This window comes from Cryptomeria japonica, chromosome 10 (genome assembly GCF_030272615.1).
Source record: "Cryptomeria japonica chromosome 10, Sugi_1.0, whole genome shotgun sequence".
Classification (NCBI taxonomy): Eukaryota; Viridiplantae; Streptophyta; class Pinopsida; order Cupressales; family Cupressaceae; genus Cryptomeria; species Cryptomeria japonica.
Window position 1 is genome coordinate 920,589,690 of NC_081414.1, and position 25,198 is coordinate 920,614,887.

The 25,198-nt window shown below is 35.1% G+C and overlaps 1 protein-coding gene across 3 annotated transcripts; it reads right to left on the reverse strand.

Moving 5' to 3' along the window:
- Positions 1-12,991: 12,991 nt before the first annotated feature.
- On the reverse strand, positions 12,992-15,532 carry LOC131038332 (histidine-containing phosphotransfer protein 1). Of its 3 annotated transcripts, XM_057970717.2 has the most exons (8): positions 15,409-15,510; positions 15,193-15,302; positions 14,732-14,874; positions 14,499-14,629; positions 13,791-13,859; positions 13,608-13,679; positions 13,457-13,529; positions 12,992-13,344 (listed from the first exon to the last, which is right to left on the reverse strand). In XM_057970717.2, exons 3-8 carry the CDS (start codon positions 14,804-14,806, stop codon positions 13,294-13,296), a joined length of 471 nt encoding a protein of 156 aa, XP_057826700.1. In that variant the 5' UTR covers positions 14,807-14,874; positions 15,193-15,302; positions 15,409-15,510; the 3' UTR covers positions 12,992-13,293. The 3 variants fall into 3 exon arrangements, with proteins under 3 accessions (XP_057826700.1, XP_057826698.1, XP_057826697.1); XM_057970715.2 differs by having other exon boundaries at positions 15,193-15,532; XM_057970714.2 differs by having other exon boundaries at positions 14,732-15,302; positions 15,409-15,512.
- Positions 15,533-25,198: the final 9,666 nt, after the last annotated feature.

The window sequence follows — 25,198 nt, forward strand, 5'->3', positions numbered from 1 at the left end:
TACCTTGAGACCATACGTTTCCATCGTTGTAAGAACACCATGAATGTTTCATTGTTCTTTTGCTTCGTGTTGTATGTCAAGCATAGTGATCTCATGTTGGATATTGTAGGAGTATTGTGTAATGAATTTATTCACCAACTCATCAAATGATCTGATGGGAGGTGTGAGTTTTGACAACCACTCCATTGTTTTCCCTCACAAAATTCTTGGGAATAGCCTCATCATGTATGTATTGTTATGAGCAAACTCTAAGCTCATAGTACAGAATTCCCTGACGTAATCACGTGGATCACTCTTACCATTGTATTTATCATACTTTGGTATATTTGAATTTGGCGGGAAAGGTATCATGTTTAGTCTCCTATCAAAAGGGTAAGGACAAATATCCTCCAAATAATGCCTCGTTGTAGACCCTTGTTGTATATCTTGCATTTGTCGTTGGAGTGCTTGGAGTTGTTGTTTAATAAGAGCTAGGGGCACATTTCCTTCATTGGACCTTCGATGACGAGCATCCCTTTGTTCACTAATGTCGTCATGATCACGAGTATCATCTCAGTTGCATGTGTTGTCTTGATCATGCATGTCTTCTCCTCTCAAATGTTCTTGATTCTGAGTATTGTAGGTATAGGTCCTTGCCCTTGTTTGTGAGATTCTTTCATCAATATTCCTTAAATTTTCTATGTCAAAATCTTCAGGAATCCTGACTCCTTTACTAGTTAGCATGATGAGATATTTTTGTTTATTTGCGTCTATAAGCCTTTCCATGAGTTTTTGGAAAGTGACATTCTCTTGACATTGTTGAATAAGCTCCTCGATGATCTCTTCTTCTTCCATGTTCGTATTAAAAGGATTGGACTCCATTTGACTCAAACTTGATTCTGGTTTTGGATCCTTTCCTTTGTTTTTTCTGGGATCGAGTGACAACGAGAATCAATATATTTCTATAGTAGTGAATTCTTCCTCTTCTATTAGGGTTCTTGGTGGATTTGGTGGCTCAGGTCGAGATTCATTGTAATTGATGTAAAATTTTGGAAATAAGGTGGGATTAATCCTTCCTCCACTGTTAAGGCATTGATTGAGTGTTGCTTTTTGAATGTCAGCCCTACTCCTCAAAGGTTACTTGTCAAATCCATTGGTTTTTCCTTGGAGATACAACCACATATGACGCAAGAAAACATGATGTGATTTAAAGAGTTTGTGGTTGATGTAGATAAATTTACTCTTTTTGGTAAGGGCCCTAGGACTAGGTTGTCTCTTCTTCAACTTAGTCTTTTGATGAAGATTTCTTCTTCTCAAAATATGGGGAGTGGTCATACAAAATGATCAATGTTGATGTTGATGGTTGATATGGATACTTTGTTTCGAATACTCAACCTTAATTGTCAAGTAGAGGTTTAGTTTGATTCGCCTCCATGACAAAGTGTGCCAAATGATATGAGTCAAGTTTCACGATGTAGAAACTTAATTTGGCAACTTGGGAACCTAACTTGGTATTGTTTTGATAAGATTTGTTGGATGATGGAACATTTGATCACTCTATTTGATACTCCTTAATCTCGTTGGATGAAATCTTATCTTCTAAGATAGTTGAAGATTCGATACTCCTTCCAAAGGTGCTAGTTGGATTTGGAAATTCTCTTCTCTCTAAGGTTTCTCTTTTCTCTTTGTTTTTGAAACTGATTGTTTTATTGGTTGATTTGTAACTTGCAAGATGTTTCAATGTTCATGACAAGAAGACATAGCACGCACAATAACAATGGCCATCCCTATGTTGAACAGTGAGTGTATGTTCTTGTGAGGATGTTTTCAAATCCCCGATGTTATCACTAGTTTGATTTATAATAAAAGACACATTAGATAGACAATTTATTCAAGGGTCATCAACAATATCATAGCCCACTAGTCTCGATACTCCGTTAGCTCAAACAGCCTTGTCATCCCCTAGAGGGCACCCCTTTTCTTTCCTTTTTCTAGAAATTATCCCAAAGTGAATTGCTTCACAATTGGGTATTTATCTTGGGAGATATATGGTGAGTAATCTTGGGGGCAGATTCTTCCCCACCCTTGCACTATGATATTGCCAATGTTTGGCGACTGACTTGGCTCCAAGTTTCTACTTCTATGGTTCATAATAAGGATTTCGTTTGAAGATATCCTTTGAAGTCGTACAAGCGCAATTGAGGCCTATAGCCCAACAAAGTATCAAATAAGATGTTGTCACGCAAGCATGATTGAGACCTCAAGGACCTACAAAGTGCTCGATATGAGATAACTCGAAAGAGACAACTCAAATATGCTCCATACCCTCATATTTTCATCTCAAAAGGTGATTTGATTATAGTGAGTTGGATTACTTGGCTTTAGCCGTACTCACTTGGCTCGTACCCTTCTCACTAGCCCCCTCAAGGCATCGAAAAGGCAGGCCCTCTAAAAGGATGTAAAATGTTTGAAGTAAAAGAAAGCATAAAAGAGTGTGTTTGGCCTTTTGATCACCCAATTAAGGGAAGAGCATATGCCTACCACTTTCGAGACACCGAATCCAAGTGTTCTTTTTATCCTTCCAAAGCAATTATTTTCTATCATCTATTCAACAAGCATGGTGTTATTTTTAATCCTTCATAGCAATTGATTTTTTAACTATGAAATGGAAATCCTGGTCAACAAAATAAAAACACGTTTTGCTTGAAAGTAACTTGCTTTGTAAGAATGGACAAGTTTATTGTTCTTTTTAACTTGCAAAAATAAGATTGATTGTGCTTTTTACCTTTGTAAGAAAATGAAAGATTGTTTTCCTTTTTAGAGCCCAAATTTGAAGTGTGAATCCCAACTTTGCAAGAAAGTAATGTTTGATTTGTTGTTCTTTTTACCTTGCAAATGTGATTCTTTTGAGAGCCCAAAAACAAGTGAGGTACTTTTTAGAACACTAAATTGAAAAATGAAGTTATTTTTACCCAAAAGGAAATATGAGTTCTTTTTAACCAACTTTGAGAAAGCTAGAAAAGAAATCAATAAATCCTAACTTAACTCCTCCAAATCTGCAAGAAACTATTAGAAACCTGCAAAGAAACAAGTTAGTGAAAATCAAAAACCTTAGAAGGGCTTCCACAAGCCTAATTTCAAATCTTGGTTACAAATTTACGTCTTTGCCTTATATGCGCAAAAATAGAGATCATATGCGCAAAAATATTAGTCTAATGCACTATAAAAAAGTTAAATGCACTAGAAGATCTGTTATATGCGCTATAAGAAAAGTTAAATGCGCTAGAAAATCTATCAGATGCACGATAATATCTGTCAAATATGCTATAAGATATGTCAAATGTGCGATAACAAAGGTTGTATGCGCTAATATGTGTTTGAAAACTGTAGGCGTGAATCCTACAAAAAAAAAAATAGAAATTTTGAAATTTCAGGGGTCAAGCCCCATGGTGGGCACCAAAAATGTGTGTTGGAAATGTGGGATCAACCTTCACTGCAAGGGAAACAACTCAAACACACACATGAAACATTGCATTAGAGGTTAGAAAACAACAAAACAAGTTAGTGAATCTAAACTCTTTAAAATCATTCCATGCTCCTCTATCTCTAAAGATCCTCAAGATTCAAGGTGGCCCTCACTTGGAAGAGCACTTGATCTCTTGGATGACAACCTAGAGAACGAGCATTAAATGATTTTAGGATCAAAATGGATGCAACCAAGATCCTAATAAATGCTAAGATGATGGATGAGAGCTAGGATGCAAGATGCAAGACTAAATGCTCAAGATGATGAAGATAATTAAACTGGATTGATTCCAAATTAAAGATTAAATGATACTAGATGAGTTAATTAAGCTATGAAAGGATATGCATTTAAACTAGATGATGTCCTAAAACATGATGCAAATGCTAAATGCTATAATGCTAATGCTAATGCTTGAAGATGACTTGAATGAGCTCCTTGACCTGCAAAATGACTATAATTTAGATGCACAAAGAGATTGATGAATTGAAGAAGGAATGGGCTCATTTATAAGGAAAATAGAGAAATGGATGGTTGAGACTGAACAATATCAACAAGGGCCAGGATTGAAAGTTGTCAATCCATGTGATGGATTCAATCCAATCCCAAGTTGACAAATGTTACCTTGAGAGGCCTTGACAGGAGATGTAAGAGGCATTAAATGCCTGATGAGACATGGTGGTTACCTTATTAGGTAAGGTTATGGTTGGGTTAGTGAATAACCAATGGATATAGCCTTTACCCAAGGGGTAAACTCTTGTGCAAGGGTTAATAGGATAACTAGGGTCAAAGCCATGAATGCTTGATGAGACCCTTGGGTTAGATGAGGGTTAAGTTAGAGAGAAAGTCTCTAACCATGAGGGGAGGTTGAATTATCCATTAATGGTTAATAGGACTTTGGGGGACAAATTTGTAAGAGTCCTTCCAAATTTGGGTAACTCAACAAGTTAACTTGTTGAAGAAATGAAGCCTTTAATGCATTTAGAAGACTTTCTTCCAAATTTGAGAAGTGACCTCCTCAAATTTAGGGAAAGGACATGATTAGGAGATTAGACATGATTAGGATGGGATTAGGAGGTTTCTAGAAGGATAGTTAGAAGGCAAGTGGGAGATGTAGGATTTTGCAAGTGGGTGAGGGAAAATTGGATTTAATTAAAATAAAATTGATTTATTTCAATTGTTGGTTGCAACTTGCATTTGATAGATTTAAATAAATATTGAATTATTTAAATATGAATTTTGAATTTTTGCAAGTGGGGGGATTTATAGATAAATTTTGATTTATTTATTTGCAAAGGGGGTTTTAATTAAATGTGGATTTAAGTAAAAGGGGAAAGGGGATAAATGGAGATTTTTTAATTAAATGTGAATTTAATTAAAATGGCTAGAGGAGGGGGAGGGGGGGGGTTATTTAATTAAATGACTTAGATAGAAGAAGGGAAATATTAATCAAAACTTTAATTTGATTAATAGGCTAATTAGAAGTATGAGGATATTAATTAAATCTTAATTTAATTAATTGGAAGAATTAGGGATAATTAAATGAATAAAATTCACTTAATTTGTTGGGCAAATTTTAGGCGTCTACATCCACATTATTACAAGAACAAATCAACAAGAGAACCTTGCCACATCAACACTGGGGTAAAATAATGCAACTTTGCATTAACAATACAAACTACTTAGTGCACAAGATAAGGTCCACACGTGAACAAGACCAATAATGCCAAGTACCCTCATTAGGGAGCTATATAGTACACTATACAAGATAAACACAACACAATACCATGATAATAATGCAAGATGTACAAGGTACAAATGAATTTAATGAATTTTGTGATGCCATTATGCCATTAAGACACATAGATACTCATACAAATGAAATAGATAATGCAAATTGGGGACATAGGTCCTTAACCCGATTGGTCTACCATGATGGTTTACACATTTCTCACTTATGACCACTTTATTTTACATATGAAATAATATATTATTATAAAAACTAATGCACAAATCACTCCAATGCAAACACAACAACATTAACACATCACTTTCAAGAATCAATCAAGTCCTTTTGACATATAAAATAGTGTAGTCTTACAAAATATGATGCTCAATACACAAAATGTGAGTACAATGCTTGTAAACACACTCTGAGCATGAATTACTTCTATATATATTACATCTAAATGTAGTATTACATAATGTGGCATCTAGTGCTCAATCTGAAGCCAGACATTGACATCCAAGTTACATCAACAAGTAACCAAATACGCCATCCTGCTAGAGCATAGAAGTAATAGAACCACTTAAGTTCCTCTAATCATTTATAAGAATAAGAGTCAAACATCGAAGAGATCATCACACTGGAGGAATCTCCTTGGCACATAAGAGGGTATATTCAATCCTAAACAATAAACACTCAACAAATATCATGCTAGGTCAAATGAGGCAACACCACCACTATCGCCAAAAGCATCCACTCATACCAACCATGAGAGCTCCCACACAAGGAGCAACACACCAATATTTGATCATTATCCTTCTCAAGAGGATCTCTCATAAGTGCATTTATCCATCTCTATAAGGTGTAGAAAAACTAGGAGGTACTCTTCCTCCACCATATGCTACTCGAGTTAGTTCATCCTAAACTCTCGAAAATGCAACATGACGCTCTCAAGAAACAAGCTAACAACTATCTCACAATGCAACACTTGCATGTCAAAGCACCACAACATCAACTTCATGGGCAACAATGTAACCAGAGAAGTCAGTGTTGCAACATGTGCTCTAATACCATATGTAATGCCCCGCTAAGAAACCCTAAAGGATATGAGAAGAATACAAATATAATGCATAAAAGAATTTTTAAAGTGTCATCATGCATATCATATACAAGTATCACACTCAACACCATAGGATTATATCAAACTACCAATAACTAAAAACACACATGTGAAAGACTAAACACCCAAGACATCACCTAAACAAATGGAAAGGTATCTCAAACCTAAGGAAAAGTTCCAAGAGGTGTTTAGAGTTACACAAAACCATCCCCAAATTTTCAAGGCTTGAATCGACAAACATGACCAACTACTAGGCCTTAGGCATCACAAATGAGTTCTGATGAAACTCTATTCACAAATGGACACCCCTAACACCATCCAAACTCACTAAAAACCTATTCAAACCACCTTTTAAGGATCCTTGATGTCTCTACCTTTGAAACACATCTGAAACTAGGTCAAACGGATACCCTAAACTCCTAGAAACCTCTCTAAACCAAATGGTAGACGACAAACTCCTAGATCTAACTCAGTCTGCCCAAAAGAGGCATCACAAATGAGCTCTGATGAAACTATATTCACAAATGGACACCCCCGACACCATCCAAACCCACTAAAAACCTAATCAAACCACCTTTGAAGGATCCTTGATGTTTCTACCTTTGCAATGCATCTAAAACTAGGTCAAACAGACACCCTAAACTCCTAGAAACCTCTCTAAACCAAATAGTAGAAGACAAAATCCTAGATCTAACTCAGTCCACCCAAAAGAGAATATGTCCACTAGGTTGACAATTGCATGACAAAATAGTGTTACTATGATGCACTAGTGTCCCTAAGATGCATTAGCATCCCCGAGATTGGTGGAATCATGTTGTAATCCTTTGAGATACGCATTTGTCTGGACCAGTGAGTTTCCTAGTTGGATAATTTGATGTCCCAAACACCCCATACCCCTAGGTGAATTAAAAATATATCTATGACACTCATATTGAGACAATTTGACAAAAAGGTGTAGAATTAAGATAAGATGAGTGCTCTCGAGTCACCATATGACACTTACAAGGCTAGGCGGGGTCTGGGTAGACTCAAAACATGTTAACTCCACCCAAAACAATCCAAAACAAAACAAAAATTATCAATAGGGTCCAAGAGAGGTAGAAACCATATTGGGACCTCATGGGGAACCTTTTAGGTTGTCCAAACTAAGCTCGAAATGACTCTGATCCATAGAGACTCACACTAACATGGGCAAGATCACATGACCACATCGGGAGATGACTGAGTCAATCTTTGAGTCTACTAAAAAATAATCTATAATAATTTTAAATCACTAGTGGAATTTTGTATATGATAACAACATGATACATTAGGAATTGAGAGCATACAAGATCATACTTTGTGGCCAATCCCAACATTGGTCCACGTAATTATATACTAGTCCATATTGAAATTATGTTTCATTACATCATTCTCCTCAAGGAGTGTATATATACATATCATTATGTTTACAATGCTTATTACACAATACATTCAGTTTACAACTAGCAAGAATGGAAGAGAAGTAAGGAACATGTGTTAAGGACAAAGGACATGATCTCCTTAATGTCAATCTCAAACCAACTCCACCAGTCCCCAACAATGGTTTGCAATGCCACTTAACCATGTGGAACCCTAAATTCCATCCCACCATGTTTGTGGAGATAGTCACAAGGCCCAAATAGTCATACAAGCATACAAGGGGAGTAATAGTCTCACACAGGGGCAAAACATGGAGCATACACTCAACATGAACATATCAACCAAATAAAAATTATAATGCATTATCAATACAAAGGAAGGCCCATAACCTCAATGCAATCAAATTCATGTGAAAAATAAGGATGCACTCAACAAGGAGGAACACATCAAATCATCAAGTGAAAACCAACTACATGAACACCTTAAGAATCCAATAACATCATGGCCCACATATAAGACATCCACATGAATCCAATTAGAAATATTATGAACATGGTAGGAACATCATCTTCCAAGTACTACTCATATCTACATGGATAGCTCGAAGGAATGACTCACATGGAATCAAGTAGTCCTCCCATACAAACGAGGAGACCCAATCATGCTAGATCAATGCCCCATTAATGGAAAGGCCTTCCCAACTCACCCTTAGTCTACACAAGCACTCAAGGTGTGAGAGGTGCATCCACTTATCTTATATTCAATGTTTAAACTCATCTCAAGTTTTGATTAATGTTTCCACATGATCACTAAATGCCTAGTGAGTTACCCTAGTGACCCCTTTGTTCTCTAACCCCTATTAGACACCACTCCCATCATTGACCCTATTACCTACCCTAGGCTCAATTAAATCCAAAACATAAAACCAAATGACAAAGATACCAATTTACAGAGCCAAATTATTTCATCCATTTGAGCCCAAAATCCTCAAATACAAACAATTGCCCAAGTGGCCAAAACACCAAGAAAATGGATCCCAAAATGATCCCATATCAAAATTTACGTATATAATTCTATCATTTCACCTAATAGCATCATTTCAAAGCACTCTAAAACGATTTTTTATTAGATACCAATTTGGACCAAAAACTAGTCGAAGAGACCATCCACCATTGATGGGCCTCTAAAAAGATGAAATTTAAAAAATGTTGATATAAAGTATTTGAGCAAACCCATCGGTTCTTGTCAACCCAACAACAAAGAAATACTCTCAATTTTTTTTCTCCAATCCAATAAAATTTGGGCAACATATCCTCATACAAACCAACACTTTCAAAATTTAACACTTACAATTCAAATGATCATTTAAATAACAATCTATAAAGAGGGAGCATGCTTTAAATCCTTTACTTAATCGTTTGGAACAAACATAAAACAATTTAAATCAAATTCCAAAGAGTAATGAGAGTTTCCAACCTTAAAACTTGTTAAAATTTTGAATTGAAAATGCTAATTGCATGCACCAAAAAAGGAAGAGATGCTTATACAACTGGTAACATTCATGAAGAAAAATCCATGAAACCATTACACACAAATTTCCACCCATCCAATCTCCCACAATCAAAAATAAAAAATCCAAGTGTAGGGTTTGAAAGCTTCAAAAATGAGAAAATCAAATAAGTGTTCAAAATGAACTCCAATTGCAAATTATGAACTCACTTTTTGAGTGAGGAATAAAATAATATTGAAATCAAGTTAAACTTAAAATTCCAATTAAACTCCCAAATGAACCCCATGATAAAATTATGCAATCCTCATTAAATCAAATACATATAAGGCAATTTACATGATTAAATATTAAATCCACTCAAAAATATTAAAACAACATTAATATACGCATATTAAATGACAACAATTCACAATTGACCGATTATGCATAATTAGTCTTCACGAGTGTTACACAAATATGCTTAAGGGTAACATAATTATACCAAAATGATAATCGGAGGTGTAAACACATATAATAAGGCAAATCATCCAAATTAAGAACAATGGCTAGGGCTGGGTAACATTAATAGTAAATGTGATCTATCTCCTATAATCATCGTCAAGGATATGGGCATGCTCAAACCTGTGGAGCTAGGTGGAGTCACTGTACTCGCATCAACCAAAACACAACAGATACTTGTACATGTATATACATATATAATATAACTGAAATGTGTAATTAATCATTCCCCAATTGGAGTCACATAATAACATCGTTAGTACATCATAATATAACCATATCATATCAACTATAAACAACTGTTGAATTCTAAAATGTATAACATCAATTGATTTATAAGAAGCATTCAATCTCCTTAACAAAATAAAATAACATAAAGATAACTTATTACTATATTGAATCAACCAATCAAGCTAACATCATTTGTTTCATTCTAATCATTAATCAAATCAACATCTTGAATATAATGATTCTGAGTCATAATGTTAGTCTAACTTATTCATCAAAGGCACAATTCGTCCACATTACACCATAACAACAACCCAATAGGTCACGTATTCAAATCAAATATGTAATAATGACCCTCACAACAATACACAAGAAGTAAGCACACATCTTAATGTAATGGTATAATCATAATCATCATGAAGAAATCCAACACATCATTGGTATAAAATGATCATAGAACATATATCTAAATAGTCATAAGGTAAGCACTCAAAATCATATATTGCAACAATGAAGTGTCTAGAAGAAGGTCAAGCACCACAAAATGATCTACATCCAAACTGCAAATGACACAATCCACAAACACAATGCCAAGTGCACATCAAGAAGTATGCAATGTAGAAGAGAAAACGAGAGGAGCATTACACTTGAATCTTTATTGTTGAAAGTTAGTGGTGTTGAATCTATCCATCTACATCCTTGATATGTGTTGTCTTTTACCTAAAATAAGAATACATATATTTAAAGGTTCTACTCAAATGAGGTTTAATAGAAAAATTTCCTTGTCCTTACAAATATAAAAACAAGCTACATGTAAGCTATAATATCATATGAAATAAGCTAGGTGAAACTAGAAACATCCTACTTAACCAAAAGAGAAGAGAAATTATAAATAGAAATAATTTTAGCAAGAACAAATTGTTTTGCATCAACATGCAACACATGATAGAATGTATAACATAGTAGATACCCTAGGAAAACTCTTTCAAGAGAAACTCAAAATTGAAGAAGTACTCAATGTTTTATTACAAACGATCAGATTACATTACATTATCAACATATCACTCCAATCACAAGCATTTACCACCATAGAGAAATATTAGCAATATAAACTCCTATAAAATACATGCACGACATAAAACCTCTATTCCAAGCATCAAATATATAACCAAGTCAAAAATTAAAAACAATAAATGATATATAATACCATAAAACAAAATCATCTATTTTGTGTATTTGAATATTAGACCCAAATTCCAAACCCCAATAAAAAAAAATGTAACCTCTATGTCGTAGATTCCTCTATCAAATTTGAACACCCCATTTTTTTTGTCCTATTCTACTTTCTAGGTAATAAGATGCTCTTACATGTTTCATTGAACAAAGCAAAAAATTGTACGTAAGAATAGCAGTCAAAAAAAGGAATTGCAAATAAAAAGAGTAATGACAAACAACCTAAAAGAATGCTATCAACATAGAACCATCATCATTAACAACCCAAATTAAACTAATCAAGCCTGAATACAAAATGACACTATCAAAAAGATGCTCTTACATGTAATTCTTGTGCATTAAAACTTCCATCTCTATTTATATCCACTAACACAACATAGATCTGATGGAGATTCTTAAATCATTATTGTACAAAAAGATAGCATTTCCTAAAGTCACACGTTATAGAACCATGCTTTCATCAATTTTATGTCATCTATATTAAGAGAGTTGTTCTTCACATAATTGCCACCATTAAGGTCTTATTTTTCGGTGCTTGGCATGACAAATATTCGTTAAACTCCCCCATTTGACATCATCATGGAGGGATTGTACTATAGGCCAATAATTTTATTTAAAAAAGTCCCTACTTAAAGGGAAAGTTTTCGGAGAAGCAAATTGAAGTGATGAGCGCAAACTATAATGATGAGCATTGTCTAAAATAATCTTCTTGAATTCCCCAGCGAAGTTAATGATTGCAAACCTACATCTGTTCAATTAACATTATCCATGAGCCCTTTTATTAAGTCCAAATAACTGACCATTTTGCGCATATTCATGTCATTAATCAGCTGAGTTGGGTTTCGGGAAGAGAATTACATATTAAATTTGACGGTCATCGTTCTTTTATATTAATGAAGAATGTCTTGTCATTAATAAAGAGATTAAAAAAGTTGGGGTAAATTTTTATGTGAACAAAATATATTAATTGATAAAAAGTATATAATGTTAAAGAGTTCATGTAGGAACGTGATAAAAAAAAGTCTATGGGAGGACTGCAATTAAAGGAAAGGTTAAAATTCTAGTTGTGCAATTGAAGATTGGTTCTAATCATTTTAGATGTGTGTTAGGTAAATGGATAATTGGCAAAGAAGAGTGGAAAAAAAGAACTTGTATTTTTTGCCATAAAGGTGTGGTTGAAATTGAATGACACTTCATCATAGATTGTGGTGTATGAAGATATTTGTATTCAATTTGAAAACAATGTGAAGTTGGTCGATTTGAATGTGCTACTTGATAAGGTAGGGCTTCACAAGAATTCATAATAAAAAAAATTGTGTTCTTTAAAGAGGCCCCAATAGTTGTGCAGCTGACATGGCATCACCTGGTTGGTTACTTTTTGCAATATTAGTACATTTCCTAACAACTATTGGTACATTTACTAACAACTATTGGTACATTTCGTAACAAAAATTGATATTTTATGTTTCAAACAATAAATTTTATTTGTTCAATTTTTGGAACAAAAGGTATCAACTACCCTCACAACAATTGGTACATGCTCAACTACTGGTGCTCTTCCCCTATTTGACAATTAGAAGCAAAAATTTATTTAATAACCAGTACTCCTTTAATTTGACGGCCATCCATGGCCGTCAAACAACTTATGGACAAAAATTGTTTTTACAGATTTCTTATATAATGACCATGAATTATGACACTATCATTTATAAATTTATCCGTGCATATTCTAAAACTGTAAGTTATGTGAAAAGTAAAAATTTGTCCAAGTCATTGTCAATTTCAAATTGCCAAAATGAGTAATTTTTTACTAGGAGTGCAAAACATCACTCGAGAAGAGTGAAAATATCAAGCCGTAAAAACATTTGCTTAATTTAAAGAGAGCAATACATTACTCAAGAGAAGTGCAAATAACGAGCCGTAAAAACATTTACAGGGAAGCTATCTTCTCCCTTTAAAAGGGGGCAGGAGAGTGAAGCATTCTTCCAGAATCAAAATCCCCTCATATTAAATGCCCAAATCTAAGATAATACAATAAATGCAGTTCCTCATTGAGCAGAATCCTATCTTCCTGGTTACTCTATGAGAGGGAGCGTTCCACCAGCAGACAAAATCTCTTCCTCCAGCTGCAAATCAAACAAAGATTCATCATATAATGTTAATACTTCAGATTTGAAACCCTGGTCTGCCATGAAAGACTGTAGACAAAAGTAGTATAACACAAATTAGAGTTTGTACATGAAAGAGTTCCTGTAGCTTGCTCTTCACAAGGTAGTACTCATGCTTCATATGCTGCAGACATTGTATACACCTGCACAGAGACAGTAATTGCCTTTAAAATTTGTCAGTAATTACGTAACCAGGAGTGATTTTCTATTCTGTTTCTTACCCTGCGCGGTCATTCTCATCACAATATGCTCGAAAGGCTATGCATGCGTTTTTCACTCTGTGTGCGCCTACGCTGTCAATGTTAAGCCAATTCTCTGTGAGATTATGATATTTGCAGAGCTAATCCTGGAATTTAATTTAGTTGAAAGAATTTTCTGTTTCCATCACTATTATGAGGATTTACCTGGAGCTGCTTCCCTTGAACTGATGCACATGAGCATCGAGTTTCTTGTAATCGATTGGTTCCTTTTCGCTGCAAGGATAAAGCGCCATTAATCAACAAAGACAAGCTTGAATTTCAGTCAAAGAAATTGAATTTGATTAAATGGATCCAGATAATGGAAAACAAAAAAGATTAAAGAACTGTAAGAGCTACTCAGTAACTGTGTGAAGGAGTTGAAAAATTTAAAGTTCTTAGTTTGTGATTTAGTAGTAAAGGAAAGTTCGAAACGGGTTATGGATCTAAATAATGGAAAACGCAAAAGATTAAAAATTAATTCAACAATGTCAAGCTTAAATTTCACTCAAATAAATTAAATTTGATTAAACAATGGAAAACGCAAAAGATGAAAGAACTGTAAGAGCTACTCAGTAACTAACTTTCTGAAGGCATTGAAAAATTGGAAGTTCATAGTTTGTGATCAAAATTTCAAACGAGCAATGGATCTAAATAATGGAGAACGCAAAAGGTTAAAGATTGATTTAACAAAGACAAGCTTCAATTTCAATCAAAGAAATTGAATGGATTAAATTGATCTAAATAATGGAAAACGCAAAATATTAAAGAACTGTGAGAACTACTCGGTAACTAACTTTGTGAAGGCGTTGAGAAATTGAAAGTTCATAGTTTGTGATTTAGCAAGGGAAAATTTAAAACGAGTAATGGACATACAGAGCTTTTCCTAGGTTCTCAAGCAGCCTGTCAGAATCGTCGAAGAACAAAGCCACCACTTCGCTCACAAAGTCCGGATTACTCTCGTCCTGGAGCTGCTGCAGCTGTGTAAATTGCTCATCCAGAAAGCCCTGAACACAAACAAAAAGTTAAAAAACAAACATTCAAATCAAAATAAAAATTTGAGCGAAAATAGATTAGAGAGAAGAATTTTTTAAAAGAATGTTGCGTGCCTCGTTGAAAAGGGAATAAGTGAGTTGAGAATGTTGCTGCTGCAATCGGAGAACATCCATTGCAAAATTAAGCATCCACACAGGCAACCCCGTGGTGACGGATTTGATTTTATCACAGAAAAGGCTGATTAAAGACGGAACGCCTGCACCACAGAATAGCAATGATTTCTGGTACAGCAAAGATCCGCACATAGGCGTCTTTATATTGCCTCTGATCTCAGAAACGTACAAAAATTTATATATAAATTAAAAAGGAATGAGACAATGATCAGAATCGGCTAGTTTTGTTTTATGGGATCAACAAAGTGGCAACTGCGCATGAGAGGTAGTCGGGATAAATGCAAAAAGCCCTCAGAGTTCTGTTATCTCAAACGCCATGCGAATTGGGGCAATCGAGAATAATGCCCCACCTGCGCAGACAAAAGCCAATCATCGAATAATATATTCTTCTTCCAACTTACACAAATTTTTTAATGCCGACCTCGAATTCCACGATCTGCGGAATGTTTTTAAGGTTTTATACCATACAGCATGGGTCAGAACAATTTGCAGAACTTTGATCCATTTCCCTCTGTCAAAAAAAACACAAATTTTGTAAGAGTTTTTGAAATCTGTGAAGGCAGGTGGTGTTGAGGCGGGACATTAGGTTATGGAGGGCTAGATTCCTCCAGCCGTACTGGGTGTTTGGAGGTCAGAGAAATGTTGTGGCGTGCGTTCTTGCGCTGCTGGGTGTCACTGCAAAGCCCGACATGCGGAAGGACGTCAGCTTTGCCCATGCGCTAATACGGCCAAACCCTACTGTTAAATCTATTGCTTCGCATAAGCAACCCAACTTTTCCTGTAATGGAATTTTAGCTTTTTTATTTTAGTTCCCATGATTTGACGCCCTGTCCGCAGGACCACACCCATCACCGGGGTTGTCAATTGTTCCATATGTTTTAAGGATTTCGCATTTAATTGTGCTACAAACAAGGTGCATATATCTAACCCCTTATCAACTTAGTAAAGGTACAAGGTCTCCATCATTAAGTCAATATAGGAATAAGTAAAGAAAGGTAAGTTTTGTGATCCGAAATGTTGATGCAAAAATCTTACACACAATCAAATCCAGAAACCATACTCTGGGTAGGTTTTGTGACAAGAAGTTAATTGTGAAAATATGAGGTGTATAATATTTTTATTATTAAATATATTTATTTAAGTTAATTTTAATATTAAATATTTTCAATCTTTGAAATTTATAATACTAGTATAGAAAGTTATCAATTTATATCGTAACTATCAATTTATATTATTATAGCCCTAAGAAAATTATCTGAGTGTGCATTTAAGAGCTACTGCATTCTTGAGCTCGATATAAGATTTTTGTACCCTTTTAAAGGAGAATATTTAAAGGCATACTCGTTTTTAGCAGTGGGTGAAGATGTGATAAACAAAATGGTCCGACAAACATGGAATGTGTCCAATGGGGATGGTAACAAACAAAACAAAAAATAGAAAAAAGAAAAAAAAATTGACCAGTCAAAGCCCACAATGTGTTGGTTTTATAATTCTATATCGATATATCTTAAATAAATCTATAGAAATGTCTATTTAGAGCTATTTTATTTAATTAAAATTCAATTCTAACAATAATATCGTGTTGGTTGGGAAAAATTAGGTTTTCACCAATTAAGATAATAAAAACACTAGTGAATCCAATAGATCTAGCATAATTCAATTAGAAAAAGGGTCGAAATTCGGATTAGATTCACTTGTTTTAGTTTTCGACCCTCTTTTAGTTGAAAGTGGATTTGAATTGTATGATTTTGGATGAAGCAAGGGATAATTGAGATGAAACAACAAAAACAAACTCTTAGAAGAATCAGATAGAGTCACAAGAAGGGATCTAAGAAAAAGAAGAGAATCAAAAGTTGTTCCTAAAAGTTCAGGCTGATTTTTCAAGACTGGGTAGCTAGGTCACCCTAGTCCTTTAATTCTAACACAAACAAGTAGGATCTATTTCAGATCAGGGAGATGCACTAGATTCACTATTAAAAGCTCGGGCAAAATTTCTTGGATCGGTTAAGTATGTCGCCCTAGTCTTTTGCTTTTCACTTCGTTGAAATCTAAACCTATTTGTCATCATCAACTCTATCGAAATCTTTGATCACAACTCCTGAGTCAATTCCTTGCACACATAAAGAAAGGAAAAAGGTTGTGGATAGGAATTTACCTTGGGTCAAACCGCGGTACAGGAATTAACTTTGAAATTGAAATGATAATTGTAATGGAAATTGCAACAACATTCTTTCCTTTTGAGGGAAAGGCTAGATCTAAAATTGAATGCTTGCAATTGAAATATATACCTTGATGAGGCTTTTTTGAAAACTCATGCAAGGATTTTAGGATGTCTTGTAGAATGCCTTCATAAAAGGTTGATCATAGATGCCATCTTGAATGCCTGAACTTGACTTCACTTCTTTTCCAATGCTTGATGAATGCTTATTTGCTTGCTCACTTGAATTGAATTTGCTAGAGTGCAATTAGGATCATTAGATGACTTAGGCTTTTTCGTCATTTTTTTTATTTCAAACAAGACGGGTAGACCTTCTTTTATACCTAACTACCTAAAAACCATTTGAATTTTTGGAGTACGATGACACAGGATCTAATTTCCTACTCACTTGATGTGAACCTTGTGAGGACCAAATTTGGGTCTAGATTAAGAGGACCGAGGCATCATAGCACCCTAGTCTTGTGAATCGGGACTTAGATTTGAGGTAGAGATGGGAGAGAAGGTGAAAATATGGGTTTATGAGGTGGTGTGAGAAAAAGAAAAAGAATCATCGGGCATGTCAAAAGACAAAGCACCAAGGTGAGATCTAGGTGAGGACGAAATTGTATGCAAATACAATTTACGACGCTTCAATTACTTTGTCAAAAAATTTGTGACTATAATTTTGACATGCAATAAGCAAGAAGTGGAGCGTAGGGTCAAAGGGTATGAATTCTGGGGAGTTTGGTGCAGCGGAGGGTGAAGTTGAGGATGAGGACAATCTTGAAGTAGATGGCCTCAAAGATGGCCCAGAATTAATTTTTTTGTTTTTGTCTCTTTTCCCTTTTGCTCGGTTCGGGGTTTTTGTGGTGTTGTGGTTCCCTCTGTCTATTTTGGTTGCTTGGTTCATCTTCAAGTGACAAAGGAGATCTTTTTTTCTCTTGCTAGGCCTAATGTTTTTATTGAGGCGATGAGTTAGGGGAACTTTCTCATTGATATGTGCCTTGTTTTTGTTGATGGTTTTAGCGGGGGTTTTGTTTTGTTCGTGGCCCTGGCATTGAGTTTGTTCTCTCCCTCTTGCATGGTTGTGTTTTCCTTGATTAGTGCTTCCATGGGGGTGGTGTTTTTTGAGGAGGGTTGGCATTTGGTGAGGGTTTTCTCTACTCTTGCCCTTCATGTTACGCCTCTTCTACTCTTTGCTAAGGTTTTAGCTAGTGGGAGAGTTGGAATTGATGTCGAGGGGAAGGATGTTGGCTTCAAATAGAGGTTCTTCTACTTTCAATTGTTGTTGTGGTTTCCAACACCTACATGCATGTTGGTGGTTGTTCTATTTTTTGTGTGGTGGAGGTCTTTTCTCTCCTTGGTTCTCCCTAGCCCAATTTCAAGGTGGCTTGGGTGTGGGAGGGTTTTTGCGGTGGTGGGTTTGTTCCTCTTTTCTTTTGAGATGCTCTTAGTGTAGTTTTGGTCCTTTTCAGATTCTTTGGTCTACTACACTATAGAGCTAGTGTTTGGGAGTTCTTTAGGTTTCTCCTTCTATTTTTCTCGATTACCCATAAGTTTGTAGGGGTTGTTTCGATTGTTCTTTGGATTTTTTGGTTAGGAGCTTCCTCCTCTATTTGGGGGATGAAGTTTATTCTTGCAGGTTTGGGCAGGCCTTGTTTATGGATGCTCATCTGGAGATGCCCTTTTTTTCTTTCCTCCTAGATTTCTATTGTGTGGCTCCTATCGATGTGGAGTGGTCTCCTACGGAGGTGGAAATCTTTGATATGGATAAGGGGGATGTTATTTCCTAGTTCTTCTTTTTGCTTTTTTCTTCCCTTGTTGACACTATAAAGTTGGGTACATCTTATGTTGGGGTGGAGAATGGTAGTTTGGAAGTTGTTGTTGTGGTTGTAGATGTGGCTTGTTTTCAACTCTTTGTTTTGCTAATTTCTTACTTAAATGACCCTCTTGAGGTGAGGTAGGGATGTCTTCTATTGAGGTGGAGATGGGATTTTTTGGTGTGGTGGGGACAAGCTTTTCAAGAGCTATTGTTGAGTCTTCCTTGTTGGTTGTGGGAGCCACTCTAAAACCCATTTTGTTGGTTGGGGAAGCCTATCAAAACCCTTGTATGTTGTTACTCAAAATAATTTGGGAGCATTTTCAAAACCGAGTTACCCAAGTTGTTTTTTCATGTTTTGTCTCTTTTTTCTAGGTCTTTGTCATGGGTTATGGGAGCCTTTCAAAACCAAATTACAAAGAAAAAGACTTGTTTGTGAAGTGTTAGTGAACAAATTTGTCCCTCAAAAATAAATACACATACTAACTCCAAATGCACGGGATAAAGGACAAAGAGCACTAACAGTTGGATAGATTATCATTGAATTGATAATCTTCCTCTGAATTGAGAGGTACAACTCCCTCTTTACAAGATTTACAATGGATTAAAATGTTGAATATGTCTTTAACCAAAAGACACGAAGGCATGTTAACACTCATCCATCAATATGGCATGAATGCGATTCAAAATTTAAATAACAAAGAGAGAAACAAATAAATAGCACATAGACCATCTATTTGATCTTCCCATATACACAGGAACAAAGGGAAATTTAACGTTTCATTCTACATATGTGAATGTAGAAAACCTATAGATTTTGCAATACACACATATACTTGACAAGATAGAACATAACAATACAAGGAATATGACCAAAGTGATCAACAAATCAATCTCAATCAGAAAAATAAATATCCATACCAATGTATTTGAAAATATATTTTTCCTTATTCCAAATACATAAATAAAGGTGACCAACTGATCACTCTATCCCTACACCCAAAATCAAGCTATGCAAAAAAAAATTTAAAATTAATTCTCTCCCTCTATCTCGGTTACATTCATATAAAATATTTCCTCCTTCCCTTCAACACACAGGCTTCTGGAAAAAAGAAGAACCCTTTTACCACTGAAAATCTCTTTTTTAAAGACCTCTTTTCGATTTACATAACCGTTTCTTGAAAAGATCATCGATTAATGTCCTTTCTTTTTTTTTTAATCTTTCCTCTCCCAATAACTCCCTCTTTTTGAAGATTTCATTTCATTATAATGTTCCTTGTAAATATTTTCCCATAGTATTATAAATGCAACTTAATAATTAAAACATATATGAATAGTGGAGATGAAAGATAAAGTATAATCTGCCCTATTTGAGCCCACTATCACATGTTCCAAATAATGTCTTTTGTCACAACCTGAGGATGTCATCATATATCGAGCATTAACCATTGACAATCAAAATGGGTCTCAGTGTGGGAGTCACAACACACAATTGAACCGTTGGATTCGGCTCAAGTTTTGATATGGTTTTGAAAACCTAGTCCTTAAAATTTTGACCGGAGCGATTTACAAGATAATGCTTGGTTCAAAAGATGATTAATAGAATCGAGTACTATCAAGACTGTAATGAAAAGATCAACTCCACAATGCCTATGCTTCAAACTAATCTTTTCCCACAAACTGTTGGAGTTCATCATTATTGGTAGAAACACTCTATCACATAATTCAAGCATATTTTTGCATAGAAATCTTCAAATTATATATTGCCCAATTGCTACATCAACTCTACGATGACAGGAACATATGTTATGGCCATTTACCGTCCTTTCTGTATTCATAGGCTCATTAGAACATAAGATCATATGTGCTGCTCATATTTTGAACTTGAGCTGTACTTTTGAACCTGAATAAACCTGTACCTTCGAGCCTTGAACCTTGAACTTTGAAAGGTTCAACCGACAAGTTCAAGTTCAAACAAAATTTCACAAGACCAAAGTCAAGAATTCCACAAGGCTTGATTAAATAACACTCCTTATTTAATGGACATAGGAACAAGATGCTCATGAAAAATGAGGAGGGTAACACAAAGTAACTTGAGTATTGAAATCACATAATTGGTGTTGTTATAAAGTGTAACATTTGAGCAACGTGTATACTCCACATTAAAGAGATGGGATACACCTTATTATGAGCAATTGATTTAAGATAGTATGCATCCAGATTACAAGCACGTTACCACAATGAGATGCCCCCTATAAAGGACAAATCAAAGGCTAATGGTCACAAAACATATAGGAAAAATCATGTAAGGGATACACTAACTCTAGGGCCAATATGCATTTATGATAAATAATGTATATCAAGAATAATTTTATCGAATTGACCTCATCCCCCTAATGTAATGGAACTATGAGCACAATGGAAGAAGAGCACAAGAGATAACATTTAACAAACAAAATTATTTTTGAGTCAACATGGAAGAGACCAAAATGAGATCTCAACACTTTGTATCGTCCCCAAGTAGACAACACAAGAGCACATTTACAAACAATAGCACATGTACGACATAACATAGATATTTGACATATAGAAAAATTGAGATAAAAATAGAGGAATTTTGCAATGGATTTTGCCTCTTTATTACCTTGCACCAATGGAGTAAAAAGGGTCATCCAAAGAGAATCTAACATAACACAAAAGCACATCAAGCAACACATCATGGTGGAAGCATATTATAAACATGCAAACACACAAAATAGAATCCATGACATTAATAAAGATAATCAAGAAAATCATCCACCTCCCAATCTTGCTTAACATCATCTAGGGATGTGGAAAAGATGCAAGAGGAGCCACATCGAGCATAGTAGATGAAGCTACCACAAGTTCTAAACAAGGACCATTCTCTAATGATGAATCACCTTGTTTGTCACTAGGAGCTAGGGTTAATACTTCTGAAAAATGTGAAAATAACTCATGATTAATCTCAACAAGACCATACATGTCATCAGAATCATTAGACTCAACAATATTATCATCATCATCATCATCATCCACATCATCTAAATTAATAAAAATAGGATCCTTAACACAAACAGAAGTTGACTGATCATTTTTCTTAAAAAAATAATTTAGGTGATTTGAGTTGAACTTCCTCCCTAGGGTTAGTTGAAGGTTGGACAGGACTTAGTCAACATTTGGTGTCTTCGAGGGGGAAATAATTTTGGAAGCAAGCTCATGAGCCTTAGCACGACATCTTCGTCGATGTTCTCTCACACAATGATTCTTTTTAGTTTTAATCAAGGCTTGTGAAGGTTAATGATCAATTGACATAGGCTTCTTTTCTTCGCCTCTAGGGGGAGAAATGGAAGAAACCCCAATAGGTTGAGAGATAGAAGATATCAAGTGATTTCTTTTGCAAGGCATATGAGGTGGGACTAAGGCATTATGAGGAGGAGGAATATCCATGGGTAAGGGGTCTCTAGGTTTACTTTTGATAAGATAAGAAAAGGATGTCATTGCGAGGTTTTAAAGGCTCAAGTTGTTTAGGCCAAAAATAATAAAGAGTTACATTTTCATAGTTCGTTGTGGGTTGGTAAAGGCTATGATTAATCATTGTAATAGTGCCATTATGAGGGAATTTCAAACATGTATGAATTGTAGAAGGGATAGATTTCATGGAAAAGAGCCAAGGATGTCTCAACTTCACATGAAATTTATTCGATGTAGGAATAATAGAAAAGGTGACACCTAAGAACTTAGTACCAACCTCAGTGGGAAGAGTGATAGAACCAATAGTAGGACAAGAGAAACCATCATACACCTTAACCATAACATCCGATTTATCATATGTCTTCATGCAATTGTTGAATAAAAAAGATGTTCTTCAATATTCACATTCACCATACATACTAGATCAATGAGCACCCTTTGTGAGAGTTTCTCTTTGATCTTCATAGTAATATATAATGGGCCATAAGATGCAATAATAGTCTCACTAGGATCAAAGGTAATGCATAGATATTTTGTAGGTTGAGGTTTGTCAACAAGGTTCACAACATTATTAGATCTACACCAAGGTCACTAGGAGAGAAAGAAAGAGTCTTAGACTCAACAACATTGGTAGAATGAGAAGGAAATGAATTGGTGAATATTTGGATGTTTTGGTTAGGAGGATCTATAGGCTTATTCCCTTTGTCATTCACACCAGCTACGAATATTGTATGGTTATCAATAAAGTCTTGAATCTTATTCCTTAATTGGTAACATTTCTCAGTCTCATGACCAGGTTGATAGTGATATTGACAAAAATCTTTAGGGTCCTGAGAAGTTTGCAATGGTTAATAGAAGACTCATAGGAGTTATACAAGAATCTCCCATACCAACATACCATTCTAAACCAATTGGCTTCCATAACTCAATTAAATTTCAATGTTCCCTAACTCAATCATTGTGAAATAGATAAAAGACTCATAGAATTGGCTTCCATAACTCAATTATTGTGAAACAAATAGAAGACTCATATAAGGAGTTATACAAGAATATTGATTAATAGGGTTGCCCCCATGACTAACATGTGTAAGATTAACATTTTGTGTGGAAGTAGTCATGATAGAAGATGGAAATGTAGGTGTTTATGGTGAAAATGGATAACGACAATATTGAAAGACTAAATGAATTCAACCACAAAACCCTAGCCTAACAACAACAAAGATCCACATAACATATGAAGATTACCTAAGACAATGCAAATCAAATGAAATCACAAAGATTATACCATCACATGTCCAATAGGGTTTGAATCTCCATTCTTCCTATCTCCATTGATCTTGCTTGATATATTTGCTCTTAGATTTTATGTGCACAAGAGCTCAACAAAGAACGGAAATGTGGTTGCAAGTAGGATCGCATATGAAAGTTCAAAAGTGTAGTGTAGTTGAGTAATCATCGGGGGTTTGATAATGAAGGAAGCATCTCCTTATATAGAAGACACTGTAAGAAATGGAGGGATAAGATTGAGAGGTGTAAAAGATAAATGGTCGGCTATGATTAGAGGGTAGGTAAAAGAAATAATAAAATAATGAGAGGGTAGGTAGTTTATGAATTAAGAGATGAATGACATGTGTCATGGGTAGAAAAGGTTAATGAATTAATTAATTAAATAAATATTTATTTAATTAATAGAAGAAGTGGGATCAATTAAATAAATAAAATATTTATTTAATTTAGAAAAAGGGTAATTTAAATAAATAAATGTATTTATTTAAATGAGAAATAAGGCTAGAAGAGGATAAATCAATTAATTAAATAAATAAAGATTTATTTAATTAATAGAAGAATTAGGATAAAATAATTAAATAAATAAAGATATTTATTTAATTAGACATGACAATTTTAGGTGTGTACATTTTGCCCCTCTTTGAGACAATGCAGCTTGTCGCGTTGTTTCAAAGAAGATAATATGAACTGATACAAAGTTGCCCCAAGATGGGAATGATATGCCCCATCGAGAGATTGGATGAAAATGTATGGAAAGGTCGTAGACAATCTCTTGATAAGAAAGAAAGGCCAGAATGGATTGACAAGATAGGATAAAGTGACAGAGTCACGGGATAAAGAAGACTGACTCGGGAGATGAGGGCTAGGGCTAGGGCAGTCTATAAAATAGACCACGAGGGGAATACATCCTCATTGTCATCCACACATCCAAGAGATCAGAGTGCAGAGAGAGAATAGAGCACTAGCAGTTAGTAGCGATGGCATTGGTTCATAGATTCGATCGCGTTCGCCGATTTCAGAGGCCAGCAGATGCAGGAGAGCTGGTGAGTACCACAAAACCTCCTTGTATTTTGTTGCAATAAATGTTTTTCATTAATGCATGATAGGTAGCGCAATAAATGCATTTTAGGTATGTCATTTATGTCTTTATGTGCATTTATGTCTTCTAGGTCAAATCGACAGTTCTGTGATAAACATACACTGTTGATTGGATAAGCTGCTGAGAGGATACACTCAACAAGATCCTCTAGGGAAGACCAGGATAGATCAAGGAACTTTGTGATGAATAGGGAGTACCAAGACATAATACTTTGTGATGAACAGGGAGTACTAATATGGGCAACACTTTGTGATGAACAGGGAGTGCAAAATATGAGTAGCACTTTATGATGAATAGGGAGTGCAAAATATGAGCAACACTTTGTGATGAACGAGGAGTGCTAAAACATGTAGTACTTTGTGATGAACAAGGAGTACCACTAGGATAAATAGCAACACTTTGTGATGAATAGTGAGTGTCACTAGACAGAGCGCCATATGATAGATATAAGTACTAGGATAATAAGTAGCATTTTGTGATAAACAGTGAATGCTATTGTGACTGACACAGTTG